The 18,527-nt window shown below is 42.4% G+C and overlaps 1 protein-coding gene across 1 annotated transcript; it reads right to left on the bottom strand.

Annotated features, from left to right (window-relative positions):
• Positions 1-1,451: 1,451 nt before the first annotated feature.
• On the bottom strand, positions 1,452-15,683 carry MMP8 (matrix metallopeptidase 8). Its single transcript, XM_068988820.1, has 10 exons — positions 15,573-15,683; positions 13,663-13,907; positions 12,619-12,767; positions 12,406-12,531; positions 9,752-9,913; positions 4,094-4,211; positions 3,221-3,354; positions 2,495-2,648; positions 1,718-1,821; positions 1,452-1,561 (listed from the first exon to the last, which is right to left on the bottom strand). The coding sequence occupies exons 1-10, from the start codon at positions 15,681-15,683 to the stop codon at positions 1,452-1,454; spliced, it is 1,413 nt and encodes a 470-aa protein (XP_068844921.1).
• Positions 15,684-18,527: the final 2,844 nt, after the last annotated feature.

Below are 18,527 nucleotides of genomic sequence, written 5' to 3'. Positions count from 1 at the left end.
GTACCCCTCCTTTTTGCTGCTCCCCTGGGAAGATACCAGGGTTTCAAATCTGACTTTCTGTATTGATTCATTTCCTTAAGTGCAGATGTACTATTTCAGCTTCCTAGAGCTGCTGTAACTGTCACAAACTTGGTAGCTTAAAACAAGAGAAACTTTTTTTTAAATCACAGTCTGGAAGCTACAAATCAAAGTCAAGGAGTCAGGAGGCTCATGTTCCTCTCTCTAAAGGCTCTAGGGCATATCCTTCCTTGCCTCTTTGCAGCTTCTGGTGGTCGCAGCAATCCTTGGCATAGAGATAAATCATTCCCACTCTGCTCCACCTTCACAAGGCCTTCTCAACTGGATATCTAGTGTCTGCTCTTCTTATAAAAATATCAGTTTTTAGACCTACCCTAATCTAGTATAACCTCATATTAGCTTATTACATCAACAGAGATGCTAGTTCCATAGGTTCCTGGGGTGAAGGCTTCAGCATACCATTTTTCACTTCAGTTCAGTCACTCAGTCGTGTCCAACTCTTTGCGACCCCATGAATCACAGCACAACAGGCCTCCCTGTCCATCACCAACTCCCGGAGATCACTCAGACTCGTGTCCATCAAGTCGATGATGCCATCCAGCCATCTCATCCTCTGTCGTCCCCTTCTCCTCCTGCCCCCAATCCCTCCCAGCATCAGGGTCTTTTCCAATGAGTCAACTCTTTGCATGAGATGGCCAAAGTATTGGCGTTTCAGCTTCAGCATCAGTCCTTCCAGTGAACACCCAGGACTGATCTCCTTTAGGATGGACTAGTTGGATACCATTTTTAGGGGGATACAATTCAATCCACAACAGGTATCAACAATATTTTTTTCCAAGAGTGGAAAATAACATCACATTTTTGTCAAGGCAATGTATACGGCTTATGCTGTTCATAGTACTTGTCGTTGTTTATTCACTTCAAGAGCTGTGTCCTACTCTTTGCGACCCCATGGACTATAGCTAGCCAGGCTCCTCTGTCCATGGGATTTTCTAGGCAAGGACATTGGAGTGGGTTACCATTTCCTTCTCTGGGGTCATAATCCTTACTTCTAATCAAAATACAGTGCTAAATAACATGTAGCCGGTACACTTAAGACATATTTAAAAGACTTAAGAATAAATGGGCATTTTAGAAGTCAAATCAACAAGTTAAGGTAATAATGAATATTGATTGAGGTGGCAAAGAAGACTTAATCTCCTTCTTGTGATGGATTCACTAACATGAAACGGAATGTATGAGAACCAAATCAACGTCTGCAAATAGTGGATACTCCAAATGTAATTTCACTCAAGAGTAGTCCAATGAATACAGTGATAGCAAACAACACTATTTATTATTGAGAAAATATAAATAGGATACAGTGTAATAGATATGAAAATTAGACTTCCCTTCCATATTCAGAAAATGGATACAATCACATTTAATTTTGTTCAACTGTACCTACATTTAAGCCATCTATTGCTTCTGTCGACTGCAGTAACTCTACGAGCATGGAAATCAAATGCATAATATCTTGGTCCACTGAAGAAAAGGAAGAAGGCTATATAAAAAAAAGATATAATGTATTGAGTTAGCTTGTAAAAGATCTTGGATAGTTTCAATTAAAAAACCCCATTCCAGTCTTATTATAACTATCAAATGCAAATGAGCTATTTAAAAAAATTAAACAAATTTATTAAGTTTATTTTCTACTTACAATTCTCCTGGAAAACTGCATCAACTCTACTTTCTATTCCTGGAAAAAATCTTGCTATGCTTTGGGGATAACCTGGTTCCATAGATTGGCTTTGGTCATCATAGCTGATGAGAAAAAAAAAAATCATCCCATATTTTAAGACCAGTATAATATACAATGATAACAGTTTTCTTTAAATTGTATATACTTTAAAAAGTGCCTTCACACATATCTTCTCATTAGTTCTTCACAATATCCTATTTATTGGAACTAATGATGGTTAATTTCTGTACGTAAGGGTACATACCTATTTATAAAATATCCTGGTATCACTAATACTAAGACAGATTTCTGATTGCTGGTGCAGTGTTATTTTCAAAAAGGAGAGCTTATGTTTCTAAGGCTTTTACTTAATTGATTCATCATCTCTATCTGATAAATATAAATAATAATTTCAACTTGGGAATCAAGTTCTGTATAACATTTGCTTGAGTGTAGCAGAATTTAACTCTTAGAATTTCATGAATAAATGAGACTTAGCCTAATTCTTTCTTTGCACCTCACTTTAGTGCTCTATTCAATTTAGCTCTTTTTCAGGATATAGAGTGCTCAATACCATTGTGCAGGCGTCTCAACTTTGTGAAAATTTCAAAAGCCATAGCAACATCAATCATCTTGTGAAAAAGAATGCTTATCAGAGACCATCTAGTTATGTTAAACTTTCAGATACCTGATCATCGATGGTTTCAAGACAGGGTGAAAAACAGATTTCAATCTCTAATGGAAAAAAAATCTTACCTCCAGAACTGGTCGTTTACAAAGAAGTACGTTTTTCTCCTGTAGGAAACAGCTGCATCAATTGCTTGGACACTGCTTGGGAAGCCATAGCTTGATATATGCTTGGGGTAACCTTGCAGAGTATCATAGCCACTCAGAGCCCAGTACTGGGTGCCTGTCAATGATTCAGATTTATGTCAGGTAAACTTTTTCCATTCCTACAAAATGTATATCACTTCTTAACCTTTGCATAAATTCTTCATAGGAATAAAAGTGGAAAAAATAGTCTTGAAAAGAAAAAGGTGGTCAAGTTAAGATCATTGGGCTATGATAGCCCTCATGGTTCCCCAGCACCTGGAAAATATTCCCAACTTCTTAGCCTGGCATTCAGGGCCCCACACTTGAATGTCTTATCTCATGTGACTTCTATACAGAGATTTAACTAGAACCTTGGGGGAATCTTAGAGAATTATGCCTGGGATGAGGGTGGAAGAACGCTAAAGGTGGTCTAATGAAGTAGTCTTATTTTGTAAATGAGGAGATTAATGCCTGAAGAGGGTACAACCTGCTCAAGTTCACACAGCAGTTAGTGGCAGACAGGGGACCCAACCCAGGTCTCTCGACAAAAATGCAGCCAGCGTTAACACTCTCCTTGACTCACCTCTTTGAACCTGGAAAAGAGCACAAAGGAGTCCTGCCCTTCCCTGCACCAGGAACTAAAAGAAGAGGAAAACCTCAAGCAGTTACCTTTGAATATGAAAATTAGGTCCCTGTCAAAATCCTCATAAGCAGCCTGTATGCCATTTGGCAGGGACGGCCAGTACAGAGAAATGAAATTGAGTTCCACCATTGGTAGCTGAGGGTGCCTCCTCCAGACGTACCTAGGGGAACACAAGGAGAGATGCACACGTGACAGTCTACGAAGGCGGTTTCTGCGAGTCGGGGGCTGGCACCGGCCCTGTAAGCCTGCTGAGAGGATGTGTCACCCAATGAAGGGGATGCTGGCAGCTCAGTGACCAGCATATGCCCAGTCCTTTGTGGTGACCCCATCCATCTGGTGAGAACTCTGCAGGTGTCAGAGGAGCTGACTGGAGGGGCCTTACTCGATTACGTTTTATACTACCTCCATTTTCACACACCGACAAGTCTTACTTTGTTAGGCTTTCATTACTGGTGCTACGATATGATGAGGATATTTAGAATACAAGCACACTCAGCCTGTGGGTACACAGTCACAAAATAGCCAATGGAAAATGGAAAACTTCAGTCAGATGATTTTTCCCGCATCTTATGAAGTGACCGGTTCCATTCACCTGACTGAATTTCAGTAGGACCGAATACTATTTTGGTCTTGGGGAAACCCAGCCACAGAGTTTCTAACAGCTAGAGCCCATGTTTGTTTATGTCTTCAGAAACATCTGAATATTTACAAATGTTTTAACTATTTTTTCTTTTCCGGGTTGTTTTGAGTTACCCAGAAAGCACTATCAATTCCGATGATATTCACATGCATAGATTTCAAAGGAAAAGCTGAGTAATATGTAATATGTGACTTAATTAGAACAGTTTTAAGTTAGGCAGTAAAAGAAGTCAAAAAAAAGGAATATTTCATTCTCATACTTGTCTTTGAAGAAAAGTATTTCTCCACGGAGCGTGGTGACAGCATCAAATGTCAGTCTGGGGTCACAGGCGGTGGGGGTGGTTGGTCCAGTAGGTTGGACAGGGTTGCTTGAGGGTCCTGAAATTTAAAAAAGACTTTCTATAAACATAAGCCCAGGGTGTACACTCGATACATCTCAGGTGAGTGAAGGGTCTTCATATGAAAAGAAATGCTACCTGACCATCCTACAAGGTGTTAAAGTAATCACACATTGCTGCTGCTGCTGCTAAGTTGCTTCAGCTGTGTCCAACTCTAGATGGCAGCCCATCAGGCTCTTCCATCCCTGGGATCCTCCAGGCAAGAATACTGAAGTGGGTTGCCGTTTCCTTCTCCAATCACACATTAGGCTCTCTTAAAAGTCTTTTTATATAATTAAAAAATTAAACAGGTCTTCCTTGATGACTCAGTTGGTAAAGAGTCCCCCTGCCAATGCAGGAGACATGGGTCTGATCCCTGATCTGGGAAGGTCTCTCATGCCATGGAGCAGCTAAGCCCGTCTGCCACACTCTAGAGTCCGGGAACCGCCACTAGAGAGCCCATGGACCGTGACCACTGCAGCCTGAGCGCCCTGGAGATCGTGCCCCGCGACAGGAGAAGCCACTGCCGTGAGAAGTCCGTGGACTGCAACGAAGAGAGGCTGTCTCTTGCCGCAACTGGAGAAAACCTGGGCAGCAACGGAGACCCAGCACACCCGAAGAATTAGATAAAAAAATAAACAAAAGAGTAGTTGTGACTTTAGGGACAGTTCCAGGTTAAGTTGTGAAGCAAAGAAATGTGGATTCTTTCCCTTCCCCTCTGCCAGTTTAAAATCAGAATCCCATGTTTCTTTCCCTTCTTGGTTCCTCTTTCTGAATGTTTAGTCACTCAGTATTTACTTTCTCATTTCCCACAAAAAATCCACCTTCAAGAAGCTGTTATCTATCAGTCTTCTGCCAAACAGCATAAATCTAAGTTCAATTTTAGAAATATTTTTCCTATGAATATTTAAATTGTAATGTATTTTCTCATTGCAGAACAAAAGGTTGCAAGCAGTTACAATATGGGTGAGCGAGGAAAGGAGGTGTTTTCAGAGGAAAAGGAATTGGGAAGTAGGGGCAGTTAGACTAGGTCTCATTGTTCCTGAAAATTCTACTGTCATGAAAAAAAATCATAGTTGTGGAACGCTAGCCTGCTTGCTTTTGATACAGCTGTCTTACCAGAAAGGGAGAATGTTTTACCCATTGTGACTCCACAACACTCCTGTCCCATCAAAACTTTTAATTCTTGTTTTTTTAGAGATAGAGTTGCAAACCTTTCTCTGGCTTCTTGTTCCTACAGCTACTAGGGGGTAGGAGGGCAAGAGGAAGGAGAGACGGAATGATTCAGACCACACTTCAGATCAGTTCAGTTCAGTTCAGTCATTTAGTCATATTTGACTTTTTGAGACTCTATGAATCGCGGCACGCCAGGCCTCCCTGTCCATCACTATCTCCTGGAGTTCAATCAGACTCACATCCATCGAGTCAGTGATGCCATCCAGCCATCTCATCCTCTGTCATCCCCTTCTCTTCCTGCCCCCAATCCCTCCCACCATCAGAGTCTTTTCCAATGAGTCAACTCTTCGCATGAGGTGGCCAAAGTACTGGAGTTTCAGCTTTAGCATCATTCCTTCCAAAGAAATCCCAGGGCTGATCTTCAGAATGGACTGGTTGGATCTCCTTGAAGTCCAAGGGACTGTCAAGAGTCTTCTCCAATACCACAGTTCAAAAGCATTAATTCTTTGGCGCTCAGCTTTTTTCAGAGTCCAACACTCACATCCATACATGACCACTGGAAAAACCACAGCCTTGACTAGACGGACCTTTGTTGGCAAAGTAATGTCTCTGCTTTTGAATATACTATCTAGGTTGGTCATAACTTTTCTTCCAAGGAGTAAGCATCTTTTAATTTCATGGCTGCAGTCACCATCTACAGTGATTTTGGAGCCCCCCAAAATAAAGTCTGACACTGTTTCCACTGTTTACCCATCTATTTCCCATAAAGTGATGGGACCGGATGCCATGATCTTTGTTTTCTGAATGTTGAGCTTTAAGCCAACTTTTTCACTCTCCTCTTTCACTTTCATCAAGAGTCTTTTGAGTTCCTCTTCACTTTTTGCCATAAGGGTGGTATCATCTGCATATCTGAGGTTATTGATATTTCTTCCGGCAATCTTGATTCCAGCTTGTGCTTCCTCCAGCTCAGCATTTCTCATGATGTACTCTGCATATAATTTAAATAAGCAGGGTGACAATATATAGCCTTGACGTCCTCCTTTTCCTGTTTGGAACCAGTCTGTTGTTCCATGTCCGGTTCTAACTGTTGCTTCCTGACCTGCATATAGGTTTCTCAAGAGGCAGGTCAGGTGGTCTGGTATTCCCATCTCTTTATGAATTTTCCACAGTTTATTGTGATCTACAAATCAAAGGCTTTGGCATAGTCAATAAAGCAGAAATAGATGTTTTTCTGGAACTCTCTTGCTTTTTCGATGATCCAGCAGATATTGGCAATTTGATCTCTGGTTCCTCTGCCTTTTCTAAAACCAGCCTGAACATCTGTAATTTCACAGTTCACATATTGCTGAAGCCTGGCTGGGAGAATTTTGAGCATTACTTTACTAGCATGTGAGATGAGTGCAGTTGTGCGGTAGTTTGAGCATTCTTTGGCATTGCCTTTCTTTGGGATTGGAATGAAAACTGAACTTTTCCAGTCCTGTGGCCACTGCTGAGTTTTCCAAATTTGTTGGCATATTGAGTGCAGCACTTTCACAGCATCATCTTTCGGGATTTGAAATAGCTCAACTGTAATTCCATCACCTCCACTAGCTTTGTTCTTAGTGATGCTTTCTAAGGCCCACTTGACTTCACATTCCAGGATGTCTGGCTCAAGGTGAGTGATCACATCATCATGATTATCTGGGTCTTGAAGATCTTTTTTGTACAGTTCTTCTGTGTATTCTTGCCATCTCTGCTTAATATCTTCTGCTTCTGTTAGGTCCATACCATTTCTGTCCTTTATCGAGCCCATCTTTGCATGAAATGTTCCCTTGGTATCTCTAATTTTCTTGAAGAGATCTCTAGTCTTTCCCATTCTGTTCTTTTCCTCTATTTCTTTGCATTGATTGCTGAGGAAGGCTTTCTTATCTCTTCTTGGTATTCTTTGGCACTCTGCATTCAGATGCTTTTATTTTTCCTTTTCTCCTTTGCTTTTCGCTTTTCTTCTTTTCACAGCTATTTGTAAGGCCTCCCCAGACAGCCATTTTGCTTTTTAGCATTTCTTTTCCATGGGGATGGTCTTGATCCCTGTCACCTGTACAATATCACGAACCTCCGTCCATAGTTCATCAGGCACTCTATCTATCAGATCTAGGCCCTTAAATCTATTTCTCACTTCCACTGTATAATCATAAGGGATTTGATTGAGGTCATCCCTGAATGGTATAGCGATTTTCCCTACTTTCTTCAATTTAAATCTGAATTTGGCAATAAGCAGTTCATGATCTGAGCCACAGTCAGCTCCTGGTTTTGTTTTTGTTGACTGTATAGAGCTTCTCCATCTTTGGCTGCAAAGAATATTATGAATCTGATTTTGGTGTTGCCCATCTGGTGATGTCCATGTGTAGAGTCTTCTCTTGTGTTGTTGGAAGAGGGTGTTTGCTATGACCAGTGCATTTTCTTGGCAAAACTCTATTAAGTCTTGCCCTGCCTTATTCTGTATTCCAAGGCCAAATATGCCTGTTACTCCAGGTGTTTCCTGACTTCCTACTTTTGCATTCCAGTCCCCTATAATGAAAAGGACATCTTTTTTGGGTGTTAGTTCTAAAAGGTCTTGTAGTTCTTCATAGAACCATTCAACTCAGCTTCTTAAGCATTACTGGTTGGGGCATAGACTTGGATTACTGTGATATTGAATGGTTTGCCTTGCAAATGAACAGAGATCATTCTGTCATTTGTGAGATTGCATCCAAGTACTGCATTTCGGACTCTTTCATTGACCATGATGGCTACTCCATTTCTTCTGAGGGATTCCTGCCTGCAGTAGTAGATGTAATTGTCATCTGAGTTAAATTCACCCATTCCAGTCCATTTTAGTTTGCTGATTCCTAGAATGGCGATGTTCACTCTTGCCGTCTCCTGTTTGACCACTTCCAATTTGCCTTGATTCGTGGACCTGACATTCCAGGTTCCTATGCAATATTGCTCTTTACATCATCGGACCTTGCTTCTATCACCAGTCACATCCACAGCTGGGTATTGTTTCTACTTTGGCTCCATCCCTTCATTCTTTCTGGAGTTATTTCTCCACTGATCTCCAGAAGCATATTGGGCACCTCCTGACCTGGGGAGTTCTTCTTTCAGTATCTTATCATTTTGCCTTTTCATACTGTTTATAAGGTTCTCAAGGCAAGAATACTGAAGTGGTTTGCCATTCCCTTCTCCGGTAGACCACATTCTGTCAGACCTCTCCAACATGACCCCACATCCAAGGAGCAGTGGCTGTGTGGGCACAGGAGGGCCTAGGGGAGCTATTTCACGTTCAAGGTCAGGAGGGGCGGCGGTGAGGAGATATCCGTCTTCCCAGGTAAGGAGCAGTGGCTGCGCTTTGCTGGAGCAGCCGTGAAGAGATACTCCATGTCCAGGGTAAGAGAAACCCAAGTAAGACGGTAGTGTTGCAAGAGGGCATTAGAGGGTAGACACACTGAAATGATAATCACAGAAAACTAGTCAGTCTAATCACACTAGGACCACAGCCTTGTCTAATTCAATGAAACTAAGCCATGCCCTTGGAGCCACCCAAGATGAGCGGGTCATGGTGGAGAGGTCTGACAGACCACACATAGACAGAGCCAAAGGCCTCTATATTCCTCCCTGGAAAGTGTCAGTCTCAGCTTTAAAAAAACATTTATATCTCTTTATACTCCATCCCACTTCTTTCTGTCACAGACAACAATCTTGATATGTTCAACATGTGTATATATGTAAATATATGTTTGTTAGCATGTTTCTTGAAAATGCTTTGCTTTGTCTGTATGCATTCTTAATTTGTGTGGCTTCAACATATTGCATAATTTGTACACTGTGTAATATGTATCATTCTGTTTCTTATCCAGGAATCACAATGTTTTAAAGACTCATCTGTGTGTGTGTGTTAGTTGCTTAGTTGTGTCCGACTCTTTGCAACCCCATAGACTGTAGCTCACCAGGCCCTTCTGTCCATGCGATCCTCCAGGCAAGAACACTGGAGTGGGTTGCCATTTCCTTCTCCAAAAGGAACTATAGAAAGAAAGTGAAGTCACTCAGTCATGTCCGACTCTTTGCAACCCCATGGACTGTAGCCTACCAGGCTCCTCCATCCATGGAACTCTCCAGGCAAGAGTACTAGTGTGGGTCGCCATTTCCTTCTCAGAAAGACTCATCTGTGTCCACCTGATTCAGAGTTTTTCAGGGCTGCACATTACTGTATGGCCCGCACCCACCACATTTTCCCTGTGTATTCTCCTGATGGGCTCCCAGGTACCCTCCAACATCCATCATCATAGCAGACTGCAGTGAGCATCCCTGACGTGCCCACGTGTCACCACATACTTCAGACGACCTTACCGTAGATGGCCTGAATGCCATTGATGTCATCTTGATGCAGTGAGTAGCTGCTGGGGTCCCTGAAAGTGTAGATGGGATACATCAAGGCCCCAGGATCAGAGGAGTGAGCCAGCCCCAAGGAATGGCCGAATTCATGGGCAGCAACAGAAAACAAGTTGTAATCTGAAATGCAAGCATGTGCAGTGAATGGGTTGAAGTGGATTGAAGGGTAGTGGGAACTGGATCTTGAGGAATGCAGCTTCCAGGCCAAAACTGCCTGACTTCTCCCTTTCCTCTTCATTATCTGATGAAATAGAGGCTGGAAGGAAACAAGGTAGGAGTCATAGGTTGCGATTAAAAGTAATGAGTGCCTCATCAGGTCTTAGAACCAAGAGGACTGCCTTTCTTCCAGTTCTCATAATTCACAGACCTGAGGTTTAGGGAAATGATGACGAGGCCATCACAGGTCTCAAGACTCTCAGAGGCCCTATCCCACACCTGCTCCTCGCCAGCCTCCCAGACCCATAGCACCACGAGCAGAGTCGCAGTGAAGAGGCACATAGAAAAGAAGCCGGTCAGCCTGCGAGATGGGCCTCCCGTGTGGGGTTGACTCCCTTTGGCTTCCTGACCACGCAGAGCCTAGTGCCGGCTCTTCCTTGATTCTGAGCTCTCCAGGAAGCATCAGGAATTTTCCACCAGAAAGAGACAAACCGTGCCACTTATTGGTCCCTACTCTTGTCTTTTGACTTCCATGAGTCCGGTGCCTTTTGTAACTAGGAACTGGAAAACTTTCAAGGCTTGCACTTCCTGTCAAACAAAGCCCAAGCTCCTTTGCCAAGTCCAAGACTACTGCATTTGGCTCCGGCAGACGTCTGAGGACTGGATTTCTGATGTGAACCCTTCCCTCCAGCTGGTCTACGTGCCATCTCACAAACACATGGTGCATTTTCTAACACTGCCTACTTATAAAAATAATCATAGTTGTAGAGCACTTTCTTATATACTAGTCATTGTAATAATATTTAATCAGCAACATTCTTATGAAATATTATTAGAAATACTTCTACAGGAAAGGAACTGAAGCCCAGAGATTTTGGACCCTTGTTATTCGTCTTGCAGCTAATAAGTGGTAGAGCTGGGGTTGAACCCGGTTATGATAGCAAGACCTGTGCTCTTTCCAGTGTTCAACACTTCCTGATGATAATTAGCCTGGAATACTCTACCCATGTTCTAAGACTTACTTTCTTGATCCTCACATCCTTCCACCTTGCATTCAAGAATACTTAAAAAAACATCTTTGCATGCCTGAAATACTGGGGAAGCGGCTCTGGGGGATTTATCATGATGCATAGACTAGCCAGGGAGACACGTGCAGAAACTTGAATGTGCAGAATAATGAGGAGGGAAGTCAGAGAAGACAAAACAAAGGCTACTAGGATTCTGAGAAGAAGACAAAATGGGGTGTTTCCATACCAATTGGTATAGTATGGAAAAAGAGAGATTTTGAAAGGTGGGGCTTTGGGTGTGGGCAAGGGCATTTCAGGAAGAGGAAGCAACGTGAGCCAGTGTAGGACGGTTGGAAAGCAGATGCTGTCATCTGGGAACAGTAAATTGCAGTGTGGCTGCTCTGTGTGAAATGCAAAGACAAGCCATGAAAGATGATGTTGGATGTTCCCCAAGAGCTGTCAGTGTCAAGTGCACATATCTGGCCTAGAAAATGTAAATACCAGGCTTTCCAAATGTGGACGTGAGCTTTCCAAGAACAAAACTCCTTGCAGTGTTGGGGAGAGTCAGAGGGACAGAGACCAGAGGTGAACAGTCCAGGTGGGACTCTGGGTCAGGTGAGCAGTAGTGACCATCTAACCTGGTGGGAAGGGCAACAAGAATCTGAAGTCATGGGGAGAGCTTATTATCTTTGTGAACACACAGCTTCAAGCACAGGGATCTAGGTATAATAAATACTTAGCTCACTGATGTTGAGGAAATGGTGGGAGGAACAGGTCCCAAGCGAAGATAAAATGTTCCTTTCTTATTATTTTCAAAAAAGTGTCCCATGGCCTCTTGTCACCCTATAACCTTTTAAAGCACCACTCAGTTCTCTTCAGGTGATCTTATTCTTACCCTGAGTCTTCTCCTGAAAGGGGTAGTTTGCTATATGGGAACATATCTTTGAAAAAACAGCTCTATGAAGATGAAATGACTAGATAAAGAAGAATATCTAGATGGCTGCTCTTTCCTAAGTAGGTCAGTTGTCTAAATAAATCTAATTATTTCTGAATGTCACAAAGTAGAAATCTTTTCAAGCATCATAAAATTTCACAATATTAAAATAAAGACATGTGCTAAATCAGTGGTAAGCAGACTTTTTCTATGAGAGTCCAGATAGCAAATATTTTAGATTTTGTGAGCCATAAGCTCTGATACTGTGGTATATAAAACTTCATTATTTGTATAAAAATAGGAACAGGAAGGACTTGGCCATGATTTGTTGTTTTGATTCCTGCCTTAGGAAACAAGGTCAGGATTTAGCTTTTAAAATTTTTTCTAAACCTAAATTAACTTATCTTGAGGTAATAAGAATAATGTGTGTGTGTGTGTATGCATGTAGGCGTGCAAATTCTAATATGGGAAGCTAAGTGAGAAGCTGCATGTGGACATAACCTTGGCTAACTTACTTTCAGAGGTTTTGGTCCACGTTTCTTCTGCATCAAAATGAACATCTCCTCCAATACCTGGGCCCGGCTGAAAGGCATGAGCAAGAATTCCATTGGGTCCATCAAACGGGGAATTGTCTCCATGATCTGAAATAAAACAATTTGTATTAGCTATTAGCCAAGTTTCAATTTAGCCAGAGAAAGCAAAATCGAGCCTGACTTCTTTGAGCCCACCTTTTTGGGCAAAAGAAATCTGGATGTCTGCTTCTTTGTCCAAGGTCCTGTTGAAGGTCAAGGGTGACACGTCACTCCAGACTTTAAAGCCTTCCTCAATAAGTGCTTCCACATCTGTCTTTGTCAAGTTTGGGGCAGAGTTCACAATCCTTCAAAATGAGAAGGCACATTAGTCTTTAGAAGAGCAGTCCTCGGGAGATTAAATTGCTCTACTTTGGAGTTTGTTGCACGTGTGACATGCTACCACTGAACAGTGTGTAAGGAGGGGGTGAAGGACTTAGGGTTGAAGACAGACCTGGGTTCTGGACAAGTTACTACATGTCTTTAAAATCCATTTCCTTATTCATAAAATGAGGATGGTAAAATAGGACCCCTCTCATACAGTTTTTGTGAGAGTAAATATATATAAAGCGTTTAGTTCACTACTCAGCAAATAGTAGTCTTCAATAAATATCGGGTATCATTATTACTGTTATTATCTTCAAAATGGATGAAAGGTGAGGCTAGATTCTCTCCAGCAATAATTAAGTCTTTTGGGGGGTCCCTGGTGGCTCAGTGGTAAAGAATTCACTTGCACACGATGCAGGAGACTGCCTGTAAATGCTGGAGACTTAGATTTGATCCCTGGATGGGGAAGATCCCCTGGAGAAGGAAACGGCAACCCACTCCAGTATTCTTGCCTGGGAAGTCCCATGGGCAGAGGAGCCTGGTGGGCTACAGTCCATGGAGTCATAAACAGTCAGACATAACCTAGTGACTAAACCACGAACCACCGACATGAGTTCTTAGACAGCCTAAATTTGCCACAGTCCCCTTTAGACTGTTAGAGAAAGGAGACCAAAAATGGCAGGCTTTGGATTGACAAGAACCCATAGGATCTTCGCCACTTTATCCTCTCACTCATTCACTAGAATCTAAACTGTGTAAGAACACGGATATTTACTTGTCTCTAGTGGATTCCAAATTCTGTATCAGTATCTAACACAGTAAGAGTTCAGTGAACACTGGCTCAGTGAATAAACTCTGAAACTCGAGAAATATCACCTGTAGGTCAGCTTAGTTTTTTCCCACTTGGGGTTTCCTGGGGTTCTCATAAAGTTGCCCGAGTCAGGCACTCCACAGCGAGGCTTTCTCATCATTTCCAAGGTTTCTTCATTTGGCTTCCCTGTCACGTTCAGCCCGAAGAATTGCTGCATTCTTCTAAGTGTCTCAACAATCACATTAGTTTTGCTCTTTCTTTCAGACTTATATTTGTACCTTGGCAATTGGTAGAACTTCTCTAGGTAATTCTGGAAAAAGACAAACATATAAGGGATTTGCTGTGAAACTGCCTTCACTTCTCTGGGGTTTTGCATTCCTTTTTAAGGTATTGCAGAGGTCAAACCAGGGCTAATAACCTGATTGCCACAAAGATAAAAGCACAAATTTGCTGGTTGATTTTGAGAGAAAAGCGCCTACTGGAAAGAACAGTTCATCCCTTCAGTGCTACAGTTACTATTATTCATAAACACTGGTATTTCGTGAGGGGTAAGATAGACATCTCAAGCAAAAGGCTAGTATACAGTTAGGAGACTGCCTTCTTATTTTTTATTAAAAAGCAAACGAAACAAAACAGCAGAAGCATTTATTGACTTCTTGAAGTATTAGTTGCAGCAACGCAGATTCTCTTTTTTTTATCCTCTTTTCACTATTGTAGAGGAGGGTTAATCATTCACACAGCCATGAAGATGCAAAAAAATAAGGAGCTTGCCAAGATGATAATCGGGTCCCAATTCACCACATTGCTTCCCAAATGAGAACTGAAAATTTTAAGAGAAGAATGCCAAACATGTTTTGGAGTGACAGCAGCATCACTCTCATTAGCCTTTTATCCACCACAGTAGCTCTTCAAGAGGGGCCAGAAACTCATTAAGTAAAGGTTCTGAAGGTTGTTAACGAGCCAATTATGAGACTTCTTTCTTTCACCTTAAGCATCCTTAAGTGGCACTTTGCAAGTGACACAGGACACAGGAATTTTGTGTTCACACAGATCAGATAGCTTTGGGTTCAAAACTTAGTTCTGCCATGGATTAATTGTGTGTCCTGAACACATCACTTATATGATTTAAGATTCACTTTTATCTCTAAAGTGGAATTAATAATCTGTCCTCACAGGGTTGCTGTAGGATGAAATGAGACAATATTTGAGAAATGCTGAGCAGGACACCCTGTGCAGAATAAGTACTTAATCACTTCTGGCTATCAGCCATGGGTTACTGTATCATGTTAAGAAGTATTTTTTTTTTTTAAGTCAAACAAAAAGAATCAACAAGAAAAGAATGCTTTTCTAAAACTGTAATGCTAAGAAAACTGCACATGTCAAATTTCTGACAGCATTCCTTTGTGTTTCTTTAAAGACTTGGCCTTTCATACAGTTAAACAATGGGGAAAAAGCTATCAGTTTTTCTTTTTACAATGCTTCCAAGAGTTTATAAACAGCCCCATAGTCTGATTTTAGGAAATAGGACCACATGATGAACTGATTTCTGGTTTCTTAATAGTTTCCCATCCTCACACTCTCTTGTATGCCTGAGATATTTGGCTGCACAGACACATTCATATAGAAAGCACCAATCATGTAGTAACTGTATTGCAGACATTCTAGAAAGGAAGTCTTAGGTAAGTGAGAAAGAAAATCATTTTATAATTAAAACCATTCCTTCTAAAAGGTTTTCCCAGCTGGAGCAGCTTGGCAGCCATGTTTTCCGAGGGTTTGAAGAGTTCAGCGTGTTTGTATGCCCGGCTTTCAGAGAGCCCCGTATGGAACTCTCCTAATCATTGAAACAAGATGTTCAGCCTCTAGCAAATCATTTACATAATTCCTTCAGGCGGTTTCAACTAAAAAGAGAAGATAACCCAAACAATTTTCTCATCACCAGCAAATCAACCACCCACCTAAACGATAGCTGAGGTACCTGAACAATGTTTCTATTTTTCTCTTCTAGGGATGCAAAAGATACTGGAAAGGCCCTGGAAAGCTGCACGTGGAGGAAGAGCAGAAGTGGGAGCATCTTCAGGCTGAACATGGCCTTGTCTTCAAAGACTGCTTCTCCCGGCCTGCCTTCTGCCCCTTCCCCTGACGGGTACCCTGAAGATCACAGCATCACAGGTCTCTCACCGCTTTATTTGGTCCCTTATAAAGCTGTGTCTTAAACAATTGCCCCATCAGGAATGTGAAGCAATGCAGGCTAATTACACTCTGACAGTTCTGCAATGTTATAATGTGATCTAGTATCCTCAAATGGGGGAGCCTTTTAATGGAAAAAAAGTACAATTTGCTACTCTGCTTTTGGGGCTTTTACATATTTACTTTTGCAAAGTTGTCTAGGAAAAGGAATAGGAGACTAATTCTGAAGTTAATAAACAGCATTTCTGGATATGTCAGAGGCTGAGGCTGTGTTAACTTAAACAGTAGAATATTTTTTGATTAGTGGTAGGTGTCTTGGGACTAAGGAGTCTAACTGGAGAATCTCTGCACTTACCCCCTGTCCCCCTCCCCCCATTGTGGTAGGTCAGGAGCATGTGTGCTTGTGTGTGCTGTGACAAAGTTGGATGCATTTGGGAGTCCTAGAGTAGTTTCTGGAAGATGTGGTTTTGGCATCAATGCAATAGAAAACCCCAGTCCACAAGCTGGATTTTCCTTGGAAAGACATAGAAAACAATTCTGATGGTAATGATAGTAACGATCGTTTGCTAAATATTTTTTACATCCCAGACTTACGTGCTATATGTATATGAACTTGGCCCATGCTCACAAGGCCTTGGAGGGTGGATGCTACTGTTACCTGCACTTTGTAGATAAAATCAAATCCAGAGATGTGATATGGCTTATATAAGACACGTGCTAACATTGTGGAGGAGCCAGGATTCAATCATAGGGCGTGTGCTTAGAGGCTGAACTGGCAGCTACGATTGACTCATCAGGACTGATTTTCTAGTCTCCCCTCCAGCACCTGGCTGGCCCAGATGGAGCTGTAGGTCCAGGCCTGCGGCAGCTGGGAAACCTTGGCTGTGTGGATGGAGAAGACAGGAAGAAGGGGCACAGGATGCCTTGTGTACGCCCAAAGGACTCAGAGAGGACTCCCAGACAATGTGGTTCTGCAGCAGCTGTGCTAGGCAGGGGCCCTTGGGCCTGCTTTTCAAACCATGGCCCTCAGTCCCACTAATTCTGACTCCATGTGTATATCCACTGCTACCACATAGAGGCTCTGAATAGATTCATTCACACATGTTTATATAACAGTTGCGGCTTCCCTGGTTGCTCAGCTGGTAAAGAATCCACCTGCAATGCAGGAGACCCCATTTTGATTCCTGGGTCAGGAAGATCCCCTGATGAAGAAGGGTTAGGCCAACCACTCCAGGATTCTTGGGCTTCCCTGGTAGCTCAGATGGTAAAGAATCTGCCTGCAACATGGGAGACCTGGGTTTGATTCCTCTTGGGAAGATCCCCTGGAGGAGAGCATGACAACCCACCCCAGGATTCTTGCCTGGAGAATCCCATGGACAGAGGAGCCTGGTGGACTACTGTCCATAGGGTCTCAAAGAGTTGGATACGACTGAGCAACTAAACACACACATATATACAGTTGACTCTTACCAAGGGGGGTTGGGGTGCTGACCTATGCAACTGAAAATCTGCATGTAATTTATAGTCAACCCTCTGTATACTCAGTTCCTCTGTATCTTCACTTCCGTGTCAGCAGATTCAACCAACGCTCAATCCTGTCATACTCTAGTATTTATTATTGAGGAAATCCAGTGGGGTGAAACTGAGAGACTAGGATCAACATACATACACTCCCGTGTATCAAACAGATGCCTGGTGGGCACCTGCTGTCTGGTGCGGGAGCTGAGCTCGGTGCTAAGTGATGACCTAGAGGAGTGGGGGTGGGGGTGGGGAGTGGGCTGGGAGGGAGCTCCCAGAGGGAGGGAATACGTGTGCACATACAGCTGATTCATCTCACTGTGCAGCAGAAACTAACACACCATGGGAAAATGATTATATCCCAATAAATATAATGAGGGATAAAGAAGAAAACAGTCCAAGTGTGAGTGGGCTGACAGTTTAAACCTATGTTGGTCAAGGGTCAACTGTATTCTGTAAAGGCAGGCTGTTCGTGTGCTTAAATGTATATGCCAACATGTACAGCATGTGTTAATGTGCTAATAATGTCTCTATTTGAGAGGCTTTGGTAAGTGCTTCAGTTCCCTCCTGAAGTCTTTTAACAGCTTTTAAAACAAGCTGAAGAAACATGGCTTGGGTTAGAACCCATCTAGAGAGCAGATGAATGTTTACAATGTATTATATTCATTCAAGAAGTATTTCCTGACACTTCCTGTGTGCCAGGTGCTGTGCTGAGTACTAGGTTATTGGAGACAAGTTAACAGTGGTTCAGGTGAAATGCTGTGGGAGTCTGGCGGAAAGCACAGGGTGGGTAGAATCAGGGAAGGCTTCCTGAGGGAGGCAGAATTTGAGCTTGTCCTCAGAGGAAAGCAGAATGTGGATGTGCAGAGATGTGGGATCCGGTCCTTGCCCCCATGTTCTAACTTTTTCCAAGTGGTTCAAGCCGTTCTCCTCAACCTCCCTGGGTACACGACTTAGTCATGATGTGGCTTTCTGTGCATTAGGTCTTCAGTGAAAAAACCTTTTCTCCCTAAATGAGAATGCCCTGTGTTGAGTTATTGTGATTCACTGTCTTGTTTATAAGGTTTATCAATGTACTTTCTCCTGAACATAATGGGAAATGATTTAAACAAGAATCCCAAACTTTAGTGAACTCGGTTCTCTAGTGTTTGTGTAAATGTGTTGTATACCTAGGGCTTATTCACGTTGAGGTTTGACAGAAAATGACAAAACTCTGTAAAGCAAT

This window comes from Capricornis sumatraensis, chromosome 16 (genome assembly GCF_032405125.1).
Source record: "Capricornis sumatraensis isolate serow.1 chromosome 16, serow.2, whole genome shotgun sequence".
Taxonomy (NCBI): domain Eukaryota; kingdom Metazoa; phylum Chordata; class Mammalia; order Artiodactyla; family Bovidae; genus Capricornis; species Capricornis sumatraensis.
Note: the sequence above shows the minus strand (reverse complement) of the source record. Positions and strands in the feature narration are given on the sequence as shown.